The 17,917-nt window shown below is 41.0% G+C and overlaps 1 protein-coding gene and 1 long non-coding RNA gene across 3 annotated transcripts in view; one reads left to right on the plus strand and one right to left on the minus strand.

The window, feature by feature from the left end:
- The window catches only part of ZC3H12C (zinc finger CCCH-type containing 12C), an 81,640-nt gene that overhangs the window by 31,756 nt on the left and 31,967 nt on the right, over positions 1 to 17,917 (plus strand). The window contains exon 2 of the mRNA XM_077772701.1: positions 958 to 1,709. Coding sequence (XP_077628827.1) covers positions 1,030 to 1,709 — 680 coding nt within the window. The 5' untranslated portion in view covers positions 958 to 1,029. The remainder of the gene's footprint in view (positions 1 to 957; positions 1,710 to 17,917) is intronic.
- LOC144238785 (uncharacterized) overlaps positions 1 to 17,917 on the minus strand; it is a 45,799-nt gene that overhangs the window by 4,014 nt on the left and 23,868 nt on the right. Inside the window, exon 9 of one of the 2 annotated variants that reach the window (XR_013337208.1) lies at positions 5,049 to 5,148. This is a non-coding gene — a long non-coding RNA (uncharacterized LOC144238785). Of the gene's footprint in view, positions 1 to 5,048; positions 5,149 to 16,368; positions 17,837 to 17,917 lie in introns of those variants that run through there. The other variant, XR_013337209.1, reaches the window with a different exon arrangement.

Raw genomic sequence — 17,917 nt, forward strand, 5'->3', positions numbered from 1 at the left:
GGTTAACTAATTATCTGATAGAATACAGAAATATTTTCTTCCGTAAAATGCAGGAAATGAAGATAACGTTCAGTGTACTTAACTATATGCTGCTAAATTTATGAGAACGATTTCATTTCTGAGCTTTCTGTCAATGTGCACAGAAAAAAAAAGGGCTCCCCCCCGCCCCCCCCGCGGTGTGAAGTAGATGGCAGTGTTCTTGACACTTAGTAAGGGCAGCGTATCATTAAGATTTGTATTTGTTACTAGGCTCCGTAGTCACAAAATAAAGATTGTTAGGACAAAACTATTCATGTAAACGGAGTAGAATTCACTTTGTAATTATGTCATTCTTTGTTGGCCGTTGTACAATTGTACTCTTTCAGCACACCACCTAAATTATTTTTGAAATGTCTCTAGATTTTTGTTAAGTTTGATCCAAACTAATGTCCATTTTTCAATTATAGTAAAGTTCGTGTTTTCCTTTCTCTCCGTCTGGCTTTTTCTTTAATCTTTACACATGTTTATGAATTCCTTGAGAGAACTTGTACACAACCTAACCTGCTGTATCTAAAACATGCTTGTGGGTAATGTTCTAGATGTCGCTCTAGAAACATCGGCCTTTTTGACAGTGGAAAGATCTCTTCCATAATGGTCGAGAAGCATCATGACACAGTGGGAGTCGTGTGGGTTTGGGAGTCAGGCAAAACTGGGTAAAAAAAAAAAAATCCAGTTTCACTAGTTATTTTCTTTGTCGCCTCAGAGGGATTGCATGGTATTCTAATTCCTAACTTCTTCATCTGAAAAACGGGGCATGATGCCATCTTGGGCTAAGGTGTCACACGGGATGAAAAGCTGTACGTAACTGCAAAGTTAGGTATTCAGTAGAGTTGGGTAATAAATACTCTTGCAACTTCTTCACTGAGACTGGAATGAAACCGTGAATATGAGATTCTAAATATCTTTTTTTTCCCCTAGGAATACGGGGTGCTTTGCCTTCAGGAATACAGAAAAAATAGCAAAGTGGAGTCAAGCACACACAACAGCTTCATGGGCTTGAAGGATCATCTGGGGCATGACCTAGGCCACCTTTATGTGGAGAGCACTGACCCACATTTAAGTACATCTGTACCTTGGTCAATGGTGGAAAAGCCAACAATGGATAAAGTTAATTCCGGGAAGGAAGAGAAAGACGTGTCTGAAGAGAATGTGAGCTCTGGTGACTCTGAAGAAAGCACAAATTCTGATAATGAATCAGAACAATCGAGAAGCATTTCAGTAGAGCCATGCTTATTAACCAAGACTCACAGACAACTGTGTAGGTCTCCCTGCTTAGAGCCTCATCTACTCAAACGCAGTGACATTTTGCAAGACTTTAAACCTGAGGAGTCCCAGACTACCTCCAAGGAAGTGAAGAACCCCCCCGATGTGTTGCGAGAATACCAAACAAAACTCGAGTTTGCACTTAAGTTAGGCTATTCTGAAGAACAGGTTCAGCTTGTGCTCAATAAACTTGGTACCGATGCTTTAATCAATGACATCTTAGGCGAGCTCGTCAAGCTTGGAAACAAAAGTGAGGCTGAACAGACGGTTAGCACGGTTAGCAGTCTGACGCGGGAGACGCCTTCCCTGGAGTCTCAGCGCTCGGACTCTCCGATGCAAGAGCTCGTAGCGGATGACGGGGAGAACCTGAGGCCGGTAGTCATTGATGGCAGCAACGTGGCCATGAGGTGAGTGCGGAAGTCTGCTGGGTATGGCCAGACCATCTTTGAAAGGTGTTTCTAGTGTCGTGACCATTTCTCTTCTAATAGTCACTGAGTCAAGATTATTCTGCATTCTGACATTAGCTTAAGTATTTTTTTTATTTTAAAAAAATGTTCCTAATGTTTTTCTTTTTGAGAGAGAGAGGGAGACACAGAATCCTAAGCAGGCTTCAGGCTCTGAGCTGTCAGCACAGAGCCTGACACGGGGCTCGAACTTGTGAACCACAAGATCATGACCTAGACTAAGGTCGGCCGCTCAACCGACTGAGGCACCAGGTGCTCCTAGCTTACGTATTTCTAATGATGTCTCTTTTACTTGTCTTCCTCCCCACTGCCAGGGGGCTCTGCCGGTCTTCCTCGCATTCATCCTTACATACAGACCGTCTTTCCCCAGAAGCCTGTCTTTTGTTCCTCATCCAACTAAATTAGTGTGGCATAAAAATCTGAGTATTCCTGGTTGAGTGTTGACCATTCGTTTTCAATGAAGAACATGGCTATGTTAATACTCAACAATTTTGGAATCTATTCAGATAAATAGTCTGTTTCTAGGTGAAGTCACATAACCATAGAAAGAAAACACCAGTTCTTTGAGCAAACTGTTTATATTGATTTGGGAACAAATCAAAGTAGGGGTTTCACATTTTTTTGTTTCATTTAAGAAATGCAAATTCAAAAATAATTCCTTAGGCACTGGGGATAAAAACAATAAAAGCAAGGGGCGCTTGGGTGGCTTAGTCGGTTAAGCGTCCGACTTTGGCTCAGGTCATGATCTCACGGTTTGTGGGTTCGAGCCCCGCGTCGGGCTCTGTGCTGACAGCAAGGTCAGAGCCTGGAGCCTGTTTCGGATTCTGTGTCTCCCTCTCTCTCTGACCCTCCCATGCTCACGCTGTATCTCTCTCTCAGAAATAAACATTAAAAAATAAAAGCAAAACTTCTAATGAAATTCTTTCTACGAATTTGAACTCAAAATTTTAAGTGCACCTAAATTCAGTTAGTATTCGTTAATTACCCCAGCTGTTCAAAACAGTATGAGGGATATAAAGATATGAAAAGGCACTGATTCTTTCAGAGAGCTTAGAATTTGATATACTGTTGCTTAAAAAGTGATCTGAGGATACCTAGCACATCCTGAAGCAGTGCTGTTCAATGGAAATGCAACCTGAGGCGTTTGCATCATTTAAAATTTCCTGGTACCTACATTAAGAAGTTAAACAGGTAAAATTAATATGGATGATATATTTTATCTATGCTTATAGAGCCAAAATATCACTTCAATATGTAATTGATAACAGTATTAATTAGATATTTTGCCTTATTCTTTTGATATTAAGTCTTAAAATTGGGTATCTTACTTACCCCTGCAGCACATCTCCATTCAGACGAGCCTTACTTCAAGTGCTCCATAGCTACCCGCAGCTAGTGGCCACCATATTGGACAGTGTATTTCTAGACACCTACGAGCTCTCCACACAGACTGACCAAGTCCAGACCCAGGGGTCGCTCATGCGTCTCCTTATGTAACGAGCAGCCCAGCTAACAAGAATGTGTACTGACGTTTGAGAACCACTGTTTTTAGTGTGAGAGTGAGGACTCTACACAGAGTATGAGAAGGACCAACTTGTCATCCTCAAAGTAACCTTTTCAGGAAGTATTCTTTCCTTCATTTATAAGCAAATGGGACTTACAGGATTTGAATTGCTCCTCCAAGATAAAGCATAGTTCAAACCCAAATATGCCTGACTTCAAAGTGTGTACACTTTTTAGCAGAAAAAGAGATAAACAAGGTGAAAAGTTCAAGCCAGACCTTATAAGGTCTTGAGTGCCAAGCTAGAGAATTTAAACTTGACCCTAATCCAAAGATAATTGAAGTTTTTTTGAGAAGAGGACTGTAAGTGTACAGTTGTGCATTATGCTGATAATCTAGCAGTGATGTTTACAGTGGATTATAGGGGCACCTGGTGGCTCAGTTGGTTAAGCATCCAACTTCAGTCTCTTCTCAGCCTGTTGGCTAAGGTCAGGTATAGCAGCCAACTTCAGCTCATCTTGTGGTTCATGAGTTCAAGCTCTGTTCTGGGCCCTGCGCTGACAACACAGAACCTGCTTGGGATTCTCGCCCTCTTGCTATCTCTCTGCCCTTCCCTGATTCCCACTTTCTCTCTCTCTTAAATAACCAAACTTGGGGAAAAATGAAAGTGGATTATAGGAGGTACATCCGTTTGGATGCAAACACCACTTTCTAATGGAATAAAGAAGGCCTGAGGTGGCATAGAAGTGTGAAGTGTATGTATGGCCTTGAGAAGTCTTTCAGTAAAATAACCTCTCCGTTATTTAATCTTTCCCAAACTTAGTCACAGCATGTTTTTTTCCTTGTAATAATCCAGAACTACTGAACGGTTACCTTCACAGAGTGATCATTTGTAAGGTCAAACATCATGAAATTCCAGGGGGGAGAGTAATGAGGGAAGGTTCTGGAGGGGCACCTGTAATATAGTCAGATATCAGAATCACCAGGGCAAGTCTTGGGTTCTACACTTGGAGAATGTGAATCAACAGGGCTATGGCTGAGCCCACATAATCATATATTCTTTAAGGGCAAGGGTATTTCAGATGTATAGCCAGTGTCAGAAATCATTCCGCATGAAATGTGCACATTTACAGATCAGGAAGCAAAAGAAAGTGATGGTTCAGGGAAAGAGTAGTGTGAAAAATACAAGAGTTAGAAAAAAGTAAAGTGCTAAAAAAAAAAAACCCAAGGACATACAAATGCCATCAAACTCAAAGAAGAGCAGGCTCTAAGGAGAGACTACCCTGTGGGCGGTACTGGCACAAGCTGAGAGGCCCCGGCAGCCAGGAGGTCACTGTCGGCAGGAATGCCACGTGGCATGGAAGACAGAAGCCCGCTTACCGGGCTGGCAAGAAGGGAGGGAGTGGGGGTGCCTGGCTGGCTCAGTCGGGACAGCAGGCCACTCGATCTCCCGGTTGTGACCGCGCCCACCAGTGGGCGTAGAGCCTGCTTTAAATAAGAGGAAGAAGAAATGAGGAACTAGAGCTGGACCAGTATTGTAGAAAGTTGACGGAGGAAGGAATGTTGGGGCAGGATTTTGTTTAGTTTTGGGTTTAAGAATGAACCTAAATACGAGGGGGTGTGGGGAATGGTCTCCACAGCAGGCAAAGACCGTAGGGAAGCCTGGGACGGTTCAGCGTTGGAACCGCAGTCCTGAAGGAGCAAACGAGAAAGGCCCGGGTGGACTATGTGGCGGTGGAGGTGAAGGACTTCTGGAGAGGCGCAAGGGGCAGGAGACTTACAAGCCCTGGAGCCCACAGCGGTGAATTTCTGAGGTGGACGTCCTTTAGGTAACTGATGTCACCGTCGGGTCAGCCTCACATCAACTCCTACGACCCAAACCTGTTCCCAATGGAAATGAAAGGTACTTGGATAATGGAAAATTTACATAAGACTCTAAACTTCACTTCTCCCACATGGTGAAAATCATCCAGAGGAAAACTGGCTCAAAAATAGATGGCATAATGAAGGCATCTGAACAATCTATTCTTACATAATTATGAAAACAAGCGTCTCCCCCCACACCCTTGGGGCCCCGCCCTGTTTCCCTGGCTGGGAAGATAGGAGAGTGCAGATTCGGTTCTCCTCTCCATCATATGTTTTAATCTGACACTTAAACCAAAGTGCTTCAGGCATTTCAGGACAGAACAGGTCGGCAGGAAATTTTTATTATAGCAGAATTACACTGTCAGTCACAATAAAATGTTGTACCACATCCATAACTTTGAAACTGCCAGAACTCATGAAAATTCATAGTAAACTTTTATATTCTGCCATTTATAAGATCTACATAAAGTAAAAAGAAAAAAGTCATTTAAAAATACATATCTACTTCAGATTCATAATCTTAATTTAACAGAAATGCAGACAGATTTCATCCATTTCACGTCTCATAAAATATACTTTTTACTTTTCAAAATAATTTCCCACTCATGATAAGCAAACCTATTATATAATATTTGTACACAAAATAAGAAGTAAATACAAGCATGAGTTAAGAATAGAGTACTATTTTATCTTCTTTCTGATCTCTCAGGCTGAATTATTCCATATATAAGATGAGTATATTTTGGTTTCATTTAAATGCTAGTATAGAAGTGATAGAAAATGATTCTTTAAATTACATATTAAAAGGGGCGCCTGGGTGGCTTAGTCGGTTAAGCGTCCGACTTTTGCTTAGGTCACGGTCTCGCGGTTCGTGGGTTCGAGCCCCGCGTCGGGCTTTGTGCTGACTGCCAGCTCAGAGCCTGGAGCTTGTTTCAGTCTGTGACTCCCTCTCTCTCTCTGACCCTCCCCTGCTCACGTTGTCTCTCTCTCTCTCTCCTAGAAGCGAATAAAACATTTAAAAAATAATAATAATAAATTAGATATTAAAGGTAGGAAAGCAAGGGCACTTTTATTAAAACTACCAAAGTAGACTTCTAAAAAAATTAGGTCTTGGATGCCTGGGTGGCTCAGTGGGTTGAGTGTCTGACCTGGGCTCAGGTCATGACCTGAGTTTATGGGTCTTAGAGTTTATGGGTCTGAGCCCTGCGTTGGGCTCTGTGCTGATGGCTCAGGGCCTGGAGCCTGCTTCAAATTGTTTGTCTCCCTCTCTCTCTGCCCCTTCTTCGCACATGCGCCCTCTCCCCCTCCCCCCCCTTGCTCTCTCAAAAACATTTAAAAAATGTTTAAATTAGTTCTTTATATACCACCTTTGTGATTCTGAATTGTTAAAACTTTCCAGCCTCACTTTTCTGAACTGAAAAAGGGGAATTTCTTACAGGCTTATTATTAGAATTAAAGGTAATTAATACCAAGTGCTGATATGAAATAGGTATTCAGTAAATTATGTTTATTGCATTAGTGCTATATTCTAGGTTTCAGTCTAGAATATAGTAACTCATGTAATGAATACTTTGTTATCCAGGTTTTTTCAATATTTAATAAGCATAGCAATTTAGCAGTCCATTCTACTTGTACAATTTATAGGAATATTTTTATTTGGGCTTCAGTTTTATATCTGTGGTTTTCTGTGAGGATTTCTACAGTTTCGTAAAGGAGACTTGGAGACTTGCATCCTTGCATCTCAAATCCAGGGCCTTCAAAGTTGCCCAGAGACGAGCCGCGTAGCCGAGACAGACGCTGGAGGTCCCAGGATGGTGGGGCTCCTACTGTGTTGCCTTGGAGGGAGCGTCTTCTACTCCCCATCGAGTAATAGGCTTTATTTTCTTTTATGTTTATTTATTTTGAGAGAGGGCACACGCATACATGAGCAGGGGAGGGGCAGAGAGGGTGGGAGAGAGAATCTCACACAGGCTCCGTGCTGTCAGTGTGAAGCCCAACTCAGGGCTCAAACTCAGGAACCGGGAAATCATGACCTGAGCTGAAATCAAGACGCCGAACTGACTGAGCTACCCAGGCGCCCCTGATTAATATGCTTTTTATTTTTTTATNATGCTTTTTAAAATGTGCCACATTCATAGAAGCTGTGGGTACATTACATTTCACTCAAAATTGACAGTTACCCAGAACTTAGTCCAGCACAATTTGTGATACCTTTTTCAGTGCTAAGTATATGGAGGACAAAAGTATAGTAAAGTAGAAGGTGAACTAAGTTTGGAGAAAGCCCTAAACTTTTGCATATAAATATTAAGAATTCGAAACCTGTTTGGTTTCTGAAATATGAAACAGAATGAAATTTATATTGAGTGGAGCTGGACTAACAAATCCTGACAAAAAGTGCAGCTGGTTTTAATTCCTTAAAAAAAAAAAAAAAATCTCTCTCAGTAATTTAGCAAATTGGTCATTCGACCTATAGGCCTGTCTCCTTAATGGGACAGATACTTGATAATGTAGATATTCCATGAAATGTATGCCTCAGATATTAATATTTATCATATTTCTGAAGTGAAATTCTTAGGCTACTGTGATTTTCATTTTCTCCAAGTAGCCTTATAATTTTTCAAACTCTGTGATTCCATTAAACTGAAGGTAGTTCAGCAGTGGAGTATTGAATTCGTCTCAGTCCACATGTATCCAGTAGTTTAAATTTACATTTTTCCGTAAATACATCCAGTGCTCTTTTATTTTACCTGTAGCTGAAGTTACCAGATGACCGGTCAGGTCATTAACAAAGTACAGTCCTGAGCCATCAGGGATGGGAGTGTGATAACTTGGGTGTCAGTGCAATCGGATTACTGAGATTCCTTGATTTCTTTTTTATTGAGGTATAACTCACAGACCATGTTTTATTGGTTTCAGGTGTACAACGTATCAATCTGACAATTCTGTAGACTCAGTGTGCACTGTGATGAGTGGAGTCACCGTGTAACAGTAGAACAGTAATATTGACTGTTACTCCCTGTGGTCTGTCTGTCATCTCCATGACTTACTTACCTTCTGTCTGGAAGTTTGTGCCTCTGATTCCCCTTACTATTGCACCCACGCCCCACCAGCTTTCCCAGCGGCAGCCACTAGTTTGTTCTCTATGTTTAAGTGTGTTTTTTTCCTCTCTTGTTGTTTGCTCATTTGTTTTGTTTCTTAGATTCCACATAGAAGGGAAGCCATAGAGTATTTCCTATTGTCTTTCTTAGCCTGATCTGTGTCCCTTAGCCTGGTACTCTCTAAGTCCATCCCTGTTGTCACAAATGGCAAGATGTCACTCTTTTTTATGACCAATATTCTTTGTGTGTGTGTGTGTGTGTGTGTATAACTGTGTCTTCTTTATCTATTTAACTATAGATGGAACACTGAGATTGCTTCCTTATCTTGGCTATTGGATATAATGCCGAAGTAAATATAGGGGTGCATATGTCTTTTTGAATTACCATTTTCCCTTTCTTTGGGTAAATACCTAGTAGTAGAATTACTGCATCATGTAGTGTTTCTTTTTTTAATTTATTGAGGAAATCTCTCTGCTGTTTTTCACAGTGGGGGCACCAGTTTGCATTCCCACCAGCAGTGCACGAGGGTTCCCTTCTCTCTACACCCTTGCTAGTTTGATTTTTTGGTGTTGAGTTGTATGAATTCTTTAGATATTTTGGATATAACCCTTATCAGTTATATCATTTGCAAATATCTTCCCCCAGTCAGTAGGATGCCTTTTCATTTTGTTCATTTCCTATGTGCAAAAACTTATTTTGGTGTACTTGCAATAGCTTATTTTTGCTTCTGTTTCCCTTGCCTAAGAAGACATATCTAGAAAAATGTTTCCATAGTTGATGTCAAAAAAAGTATTGCCTTTGTTTTCTTCTAGGAGTTTTGTGGTTTCAGGTCTTAAATTTAGGTCTTTAATCCATTTTGAGGGGTTTTTTTGTGGAAAGAAATATTTACTTTGGAAATAATTTATTTAGAAACACGTATTTTGGAGTAAGAAAGTGGTCCAATTTCCTTCTTTTGCATTTAGCTCTCCAGTTTTCCCAGCACCATTTATTGAAGGGACTGTCTTTTCCCCAGTGTATATTCTTCTCTCCTTTGTCATAGATTAACTGACCCTATGGGTGTAGGTTTATTTCTGGGACCTCTAGCCTGTTACATTGATCTAAGTGTTTATGTGCCAGTATCATACTGTTTTGATTCATAGAGCCTTGCAGTATATCTTGAAATCTGGAATTGTGATATTTCCAGCTGTTCTTCTTTTTCAAGATTGATTCCGCCACTCAGATTCTTTTGTGGTTCTGTACAGATTTTAGTACTATTCTAGTTTTGTGAAAAATGCTACTGGTTTTTGATAGGGACTGCGTTGAATCTATAGATAGCTTTGGATAGTATGGACATTTTAGCAATATTCTTCAAATCCATAAACATGGTATATCTATCCATTTGAATCATCTATAATTTTTTTATTTATTTTTTAATTTTTTTAATATTTTTATTTTACCTCTAGGAGAGAGAGAGAGAGACAGCGTGAGCAGGGGAGGGTCAGAGAGAGAGGGAGATAGAGACTCCGAAACAGGCTCCAGGCTCTGTGCTGGCAGTCAGCACAGAGCCCGATGCGGGGCTCGAACCCACGAACTGCGAGATCATGACCTAAGTGAAAGTCAGACGCCCAACCGGCTAAGCCACCCAGGCGCCCCTATAATTTTTTTTTTAAATCAATATCTTCTAGTTTTGTCAGGATAGGTCTTTCACTCCTTGGTTAAATTTGTTCCCAGGCATTTTATTCTTTTTGGTGCAGTTGTACCTAGAATTGCTTTCTCAAATTCTCTTTCTTCCCCCTTGTTTTTAGTGTATAGAAATGCAACATATTTCTGTGTATTAATTTTGTATCCTGCAACTTTACTCAAATTATCAGTTCTAGTAGTTTTTAGTGGAGTCTTTAGTATTTTCTATGTACAATATTAAGTCATCTGCAGAAAGTGACAGTGTCTCTACTTCCTTACCAGTTTGAATGCCTTTTATTTCTTGTATTTGTCTGATTATTGTGACCAGGACTTCCAGTACCAAGTTAAGTAAAGGTTGGTGACAGCAGATACCATTCTCTTGTTCCTGATTTTAAAGGAAAAGCTTTCAGGCTTTCACCATTAAATATGACATTAGCTTTGGGTTTGCCATATGTAGGCTTTACTTTGTTGAGGTATGTTCCCTCTGTACCCACTTTGTTGAGAATTTTTATCACGAATGAGTATGGTATTTTGTCAAAATGCTTTTTCTGCATTGAGAACATCGTATGATTTTTATTCTTCCTCTTGTTGATATATCATGCTGATTACAAATATTGGACCACATTTGCATCCCTGGAATAAACTTGATTATGATGAATGACTTTTTAATGTATTTGTTAATTCGGTTTGCTTATAGTTTGTTGAGAATTGTTGCATCTGTGTTCACCAGAGATATTGGCATGTAGTTTTCTTACTTTGTAGAGCCTTGTCTGGTTTTGGTATCTGGTTAATGCTGGCCTCATAGAACAAATTTGGAAGTTTATCTTCATCTTCTGTTTTTTTTGGAGTAGTTGAAAAGAATAAGTATTGACTCTTCTTTAATGCTGAGTAAAATTAACCTGTGAAACTATCTGGTCCTGGACATCTGTTTGTTGGGGGTTTTTTGATTACTGATTCAGTGTCATTAATAATAATCAGTCTCTTGAATGTTGCTATTCCTTCCTGACTCCGTCTTGGAAGATTGTATGTTTCTAGGAATTTACCCATTTTTTCTTGGTTATCCAGTTTGTTGGTATATAATTTTTTATGATAATTCCTTTCTAAACCTATTTCTGTGGTGTTCATTGTTACCTCTTTTCATTTCTTATTTTATTTATGTCCTCTTTTTTTTTCTTGATCATTGTCCCTAAAGATTTATCAGTTTTGCTTATCTTTTCAAAGAACCATCTCTTGGTTCCATTGAGGGTTTTTCTATTGTTTTTTGGTCTCTCTTTCATTTATGTCTGCTTTAATCTTTATTCTTCCCATCCTTCTTCTAGCTTGGATTTTGTTCTTCTTTTTCTAGTGTCTCCAGGTGTATAGTTAGGTTATGTGATATTTTTCTTGTTTCTTGAGATAGGCCTGTATTGTTATAAACTTGCCCCTTACAGTGCTCTTGTTGTGTCCCAAAGATTTTGGACCATTTGCTTTCATTTTCATTTGTCTCCATGTATTTTTAAATTTCCTCTTTGATATTTCAGTTGACCTTTTAATTGTTTAGTAGCATGTTTTTTAGTCTCCCTGCATTCTTGTTCTTTCCCGATTTTTTCTTATAATTGATTTCTAGTTTTATGCAGTTGTGGTCAAAAGAGATGCTTGATACGATTTCAGTCTCAAATTTATTGAGACTTGCTCTGTACCCTACCATATAATCTGTTCTGGAGAGTGGTCCGTGTGCACGTTAAGAATTGTACATTCTGCCCTTGTGGGAGGAGATGTTTTCTCTCTGTCTTTTAGGTCCAGCTGCTCTGATGTGTCCAAGCCACCACTTCCTTGTTGATTTTCTCTTTGGGCGATTTTTCCATTGATGTAAGTGGAGGGTTAAAGTCTGCTATTACTCTTGTTACTCTCATTTTCTCCCTTTATGTCTGTTAATATTTGCTTACTGTATTGAGGTTCTCCTGTGTTGAGAACACAGATATTTAGAATTGTTCTATCTTCTTACTGGGTTGATCCCTTTATCATTATGTAATGTCCTCTGTCTCTTGCTATATAGTCTTTGTTTTAAAGTCTTATTGTGTCTCATATGAGTATTGCCACCCTTGCTTTTGGAGGGCTCCCAAAAGCATGGTATATGTTTTTCTACCCCTTCACTTTCCTTTTGTATGTGTCTTTAGGTCTAAAATGAGTCTATTGTAGGCAGCATAGAGAATGGTCTTGTTTTTTAATTATTCAGTCACTCTGTCTTTTTAATTTTTTAAAATGTTTTATTTATTTCTGAGAGAGAGAGAGAGAGACAGTGTGAGCAGGGAAGGGTCAGAGAGAGAGGGAGATACAGAATCGGAAGCAGGCTCCAGGCTCTGAGCTAGCTGTCAGCACAGAGCCTGACGTGGGGCTTGAACCCATGAACCGTGAGATCATGACCTGAGCTGAGGTCTGACACTTAACCAGCTGAGCCACCCAGGTGCCCCCACCCTATGTCTTTTGATTGGAGCATTTATTCCATTTATATTTAAAGTAATTATTGACAGGCAGAGAAGGACAAATATCATATGTTTGCATATATAGGAGGATNTGGGTAGAGTATTCTCGGAAAAAAGTGGTTTTTTCTTTCTTTCAGCACTTTGAAATATATCCTGCCATTCCTGCAGAGTTTAACCCAAAACTTTACCTTGCCTGTAAAGTTTCTGCCAAAAACTCAGCAGATAGCCGTATGGGATTTCCCTTGTATGTAGCTGTTTTCTTCCACTTGCTGCTTTTTAAATTCCTCTTTATCACTACTTTTTGCCATTTTCTTTATTATGTGTCTTGATGAGGATCTTCCTGGGGGCTCTCCATGCTTCCTGACCTGGATGTCGGCTTCCTTCCCCAGATGAGGGGAAGGAGGAGGACACTTGTGGGGATGAGCACTGAGTGTTATCTGGAAACTAATTTGACAATAAACTATTTGTAAAAAAAAAAAAGTAATTATTGACAGCTATGTACTTATTGCCATTTTCCTCGTTGTTTGCTGGTGGCAGGGTTTTTTGTTTTGTTTTGTTTTTTGTTTTTTTAAGTTCTCTGTTCCTTTTTCTCTCTTCCCTTGTGTTTTGATAGCTTTCTTTAGTGTTGTGCTTAGATTCCTTTCTTTTCATCATTTGCAGATCTCTTATACATTTTTGATTTGTGGTTATCATTGGGTTGATACATAACATGTGTGTAACAGACTATATAAGTTGATGATCACTTAAATTGGAACGTATTCTAAAAGCACTAAATTTTTATTCCCCCACCATGTCTTATACATAGATGTCATATTTTCCAACTTTTTTGTGTACCCCTTGACTAATTTATATGAATATAATTGATTTTATTACTTTTATGTTCAATCTTCCATACTGTAAGTAATCTACTAAATGTACTTTATATTTGCTTTTATCTGTTAAGTTTCCTTCCATAATTTTCTTCTAGTTATGGCCTTTGCTTTTCACTTTTGAAGGATTCCCTCTAATGTTTCCTGTAAGGCTGGTTTAGTGGTGATGGTCTTTAATTTTTGTTTATCTGGGAAACTATTTCTTATCCTGTTCTGAATGATAATCTTGCAGCGGCCTCGTGCAGAAGAGGTTCTGTGGTGTGTTCCCTGTGTGGACCGCACACTCCTTGCCGTGTGGCTCATCTGGATTGCTCTCAACCCAGCAAGCGGCATTGACCTGCTTTGTCCAGTGTGGGCATACTGAGCAGGGTTTGGTCCCCATACTGTTGAGAGGCCTGAGGCCACTGCCATGGTTGGGGGGTGGGCAAGCCAGCCGTCAGCCTAGGTGTCTGCAGTTAGCTTCTCTGCCACAACCGCAGGCACAACCACGGGGCGGCTCTTGCTGGTGCGTGGAGCTGGCCATCAGACAGGGCGTGTGCCTTTGGTCTCTCTGCCACGTCTGCAGGTGCCCGCTCTGCGACCAGCTACGAGGCTGGCCTGCTGGAGCTGTAAGCACACCAGTGGGGGGTCCTCTCTCCCCCCCCCGGGGCCAGAGTCACTCACTCCTGGTGCCGCTGGGCCCTCTGGGGTTGCCTGCAGGGTGTGGTGGGACACAAGCCGCTCTGGAGGCCTGCCTGCCAGGGTGGGCGGATGAGATGGGGCGAGTCTGCAGGTGATGCCAGGGCAGGGTTTGGGGTGGTAGCAAGGTAGAGGTGGAGTTGCTAGGGCTGTCCTGCCAGCGTCTGGCTCTCTGGGCTGGGGCTCCGAAATGGCCCCCGTCAGCACTCTTGCTCCTGGAGAAAGCCACGGTTCTCGCCCCTTCCATCACACATTCTCCGGTTAGTCAATAAACCTCTTACACATATACTCCAGGCACTTTTCAAACTGCTACTCAAGTGTCTCGAGGGAGTGATTTACTATACTGGCTCTTTAGGGGCGGGGACTCGGTTTCCTGTTGCCCTCTGGCTCTGCTGGCATTAAGCCCACGGATTTTTGTGGTTCCCTGAGTTGAGCCCTGCTGATTTTTAAAGCTCCTGAAGTTCAGCCCCAGTGGTTTTCAAAGCCAGATGTTGGTGGGCTCTTCTTCCCAGCGCGGGTCCCCTGGGGCCATGGGCACCTGGCGTGGGGTCAGATCCCCTTGCTTCTCCCTGCTGATGATTCCCTCCCACTTGTGGGTATTCCCACCAGAGGTTAGGTTCCCAACCAGGGCTCCACCTCCCCACCCTCTTCAATGTAGCCTCCTTCCTCCGATTAATTGTGAAAGGTCTGTTCTGCCAGTCTTCAGGCCATTTTCAGAATGAGTTATATGGGTGTAGCTGTTAGTGTATCCATGCGACAAGGTGTGCTCAGGGTCCTCCTCCCTGTTATCTTCCCAACCCAGATCCTTGATTTCTTCAGTAGGCTTCCATCACCTGGTCACCTGACGGCTTCATGATAGTGAACTGTATCTCCATATTATGCTTTAGTTTCTACCCATTATGTGAGTAGTAAACAACAAGAAAAAAACCGGAGCCTCATCGGTCCCTCCCTATGATGATGTATCACAGATTGTCTTGTTGAGTGGAATGTTGAACAAATTATTGAAAATTCTCTCCATCCCTTCCCCACATCGTGGCAGTCCTCTGTCTTGGTCAGGAAACCAGGATTTCTGGGTTTAGATCAAATCTCCTAACTAGTAGGTGGGCTTTACTGGTGCTTATTTGTACAGAGTATTAAGGTAAATATTTTCTTTGCTAATAATCTCAGGTGGACCACTTTCGGCCACTAGGGTCCGTGCTTGTATTGCCTCTCTGATAATGATGAGGAGCCACCAAAATCTTGACACAAGGGAAGAGTGGCCTATGAAACTGGCCTTTAAAAAAGTTCACTCTGTAGAAAAATTTAGAGGATTTCAGCACTAAGATTGCAGACAAGAAGACATAATTATATTTGAAAATAAATGCAAAGGTTAAATTATGGACAACTGGGGGGAAAAAGATGACCTAAGAGTATTCATTGCTCTTGTATACTAATCTAATGGCAGAGAACAGAGAAATTAAGCATTTCTATTTCCACCCCCAAAAAAGGCTTGTGATAGGAACCAGCTGGTGTTAGTACAAATGCCAAGGTTAACAGGGATGTAGACAAGCTCTCCAGGTCACACACTGGAGTCGTTCCCTTAAAGCATGAACAGAAATCAGATACAGATTTTAGAGCCAGAGTATGAGCAGGGAATGCGTGGAAGTTGTCGCAATTAAGTTTTCTTTGTATCAAGACCAGTGGGGTAAACCCAAATATTTATAAAATACAGAGTTTAGCAATCTGTATAAATGGGATTTAGCTTCTGATCTTTTAAAACCACAAAGGCTTTCATGTATCTGATCTGGTTTGTGAGGTTTTGTGAACTTGAGAACTCATTTCAGTGTAAATGGGAATACTGAAGGTCATCTCACCCAGGCTCTATAAAGTTAGCCTCCACTTCCTTGGTGGGTTTGTTGTCCTTCTGCCTGTTTGCCATTTAGGTACATCCCTGACACGATCAGGTAAATCCTTCTTGACACCAAGCCTGGGTGTTTGGTTTACACTGCCAGAGGGACTGTGAAATGCCGGAGTTCATGCGTATGTGGGTTTGGTTCTCAACAAAAATCAAAATTCTGTGCAAGGACCCATGTGGCTTTGAGCCAGATGAGATAGTCTATAAGTGTACAGTGCAATCCACATTTTGAAAAAGCATATGAAATCTCTGTATAACTTATGTGTTATGTTAAAACGATAATTTTTGATAAGTCGAGTTAAACAAAATCTTACTAAAATTATTCCAACTGTTTTCTACCTGTAAAATGTACTATATTAGATCACTTAAAATTATGTACGTGGCTCACATTGTATTTCTACTAGATAGCCTCTCCGCGGAATGCTTTTTATGCCCCAGCATAATCGGGGCTTACCTTTAATTAAAGGACAGCTTAATTTCCCCCTCGGTGAGTATCCTGGGTATTACTTACAGGCTAGCCGGCCATGTCCCATTTCTCTTACTGTTGTAAAAAGCATCCTGAGAGACTACAGAAAGAATCGAAGAATCATGACTAGGTTTTTTTTTCTGTTTTTAATTCTGTCAGTATGGAATGCGACGGAGACAAGTACTAGTTACATTCCACTGCCTCTTTTTATAATCCTAAATCCACAGTTCTTGTTGTCCTCCGTCATGAGTTTTAATAGGCCAGGGCTCCGTCAACTTTCCTGTTAGCTCACATGTGTTTAAACCGTAACCTAGGAGCAGCCTTAGTAATCCTGTTACCTATGAATGAAGTTAATTAAAGATCGCCTAAGTAGTGTTACCAATTATAAGAAAAGGGAAATGTTACCCAATTATAAGAAATAGGAAAAGGTGATCAGGGTCTGTGTTTTCTACTTTTGCTGAAATTGAAGACCTCTTTACATCTACTTAATAGCTAGCTTCTCTTCAGCACTTGGATCAAGATTAGCTACATGTGCTTCCTATTCGTGATTTTGGCTTCAGGGGTGCCTGGGGGGCTTAGTCAGTTAAGCATCGGACTTCGCCTCAGGTCATGATCTCATGGTTCGTAGGTTGGAGCCCCCAAGTTGAGCTCTGTGCTGACAGCTCAGAGCCTGGAGCCTGTTTCAGATTCTGTTTCTCCTTCTCTCTCTGCCTCTCCCCCGCTTTCTCTCTCTCTCTCTCTCTCTCTCTCTCTTTCTCTCTCTCAGAAATAAATAAAACATTAAAAAAATTTTTTTAAAGTAATTTTGGCTTCACACACTGGACCTCATAAAGTCAGCACAGCCTCGTGCCTTCCGTTTTTCCTTACACGTCTTCAGTCTCTAAACTCTGTTGCCCCTGCTGTTAAATCCGTAACCAAGTGGAGGCTAATCATAAACTGTCTTACGTTTCAGGCATTTCATTGTGATTTGGGTGTTGAATATTTTCATTATCGCATCAGTGGTTTTTCAGACTTGTATTTTTTTGAAAAAACAGTATAACCCTGCAGATCTTGCTGGAAGCCATTTTCCAAACCGACAAAATCAGAGTTGTGTTTGAGTCGAGTGCACGGGCGAAGCTCTGTGGCCCACGTACAGATCCCCTTCCCTGCTGCCTCGAAGGCTCTCGGAGCCACGTGTGGGGGTTTGGAACACAGCTTGCTGCACAACGGGGGAGCATGGATTTAGTTTCCGGTGCATTCAGTGCTTAGCATCCTTAAGACTAGGGTTAGCTTCCAAGTGATCTTGGTGTATCGGAAAAAAAATCAGCTAATAAATTTGAGCAACTATACAAGTGCCAAAATTGGCATCAATCAGTCAGTCGTATGAGTCTTCAGTATAAAAGAAAATTTTGGATTGCATGAGACAGCACCTGGAATTAATTGTACATTCGCATACAATATAAGATTGAATTAGACGACAGTGATGGAAGGTAGAACTTTCTCTTTCCGTATTTCAAGGTTCTATCCAGCTGCACTCCTTTCTCTCTGCTTAAGGAACATAGGATAGACGTGAGACTTTCTTTTCCACAATCCTAAAACTTGAGGGGGAAAAAAATCAAGTAGTCAAATATTTGAAGCCTCTGAACATATTAATAATTTGGTGTTCAGTATTTTTATTA

The sequence above is a fragment of the Crocuta crocuta genome, unplaced genomic scaffold (assembly GCF_008692635.1).
Source record: "Crocuta crocuta isolate KB4526 unplaced genomic scaffold, BGI_CrCroc_1.0 scaffold854, whole genome shotgun sequence".
Lineage (NCBI taxonomy): Eukaryota > Metazoa > Chordata > Mammalia > Carnivora > Hyaenidae > Crocuta > Crocuta crocuta.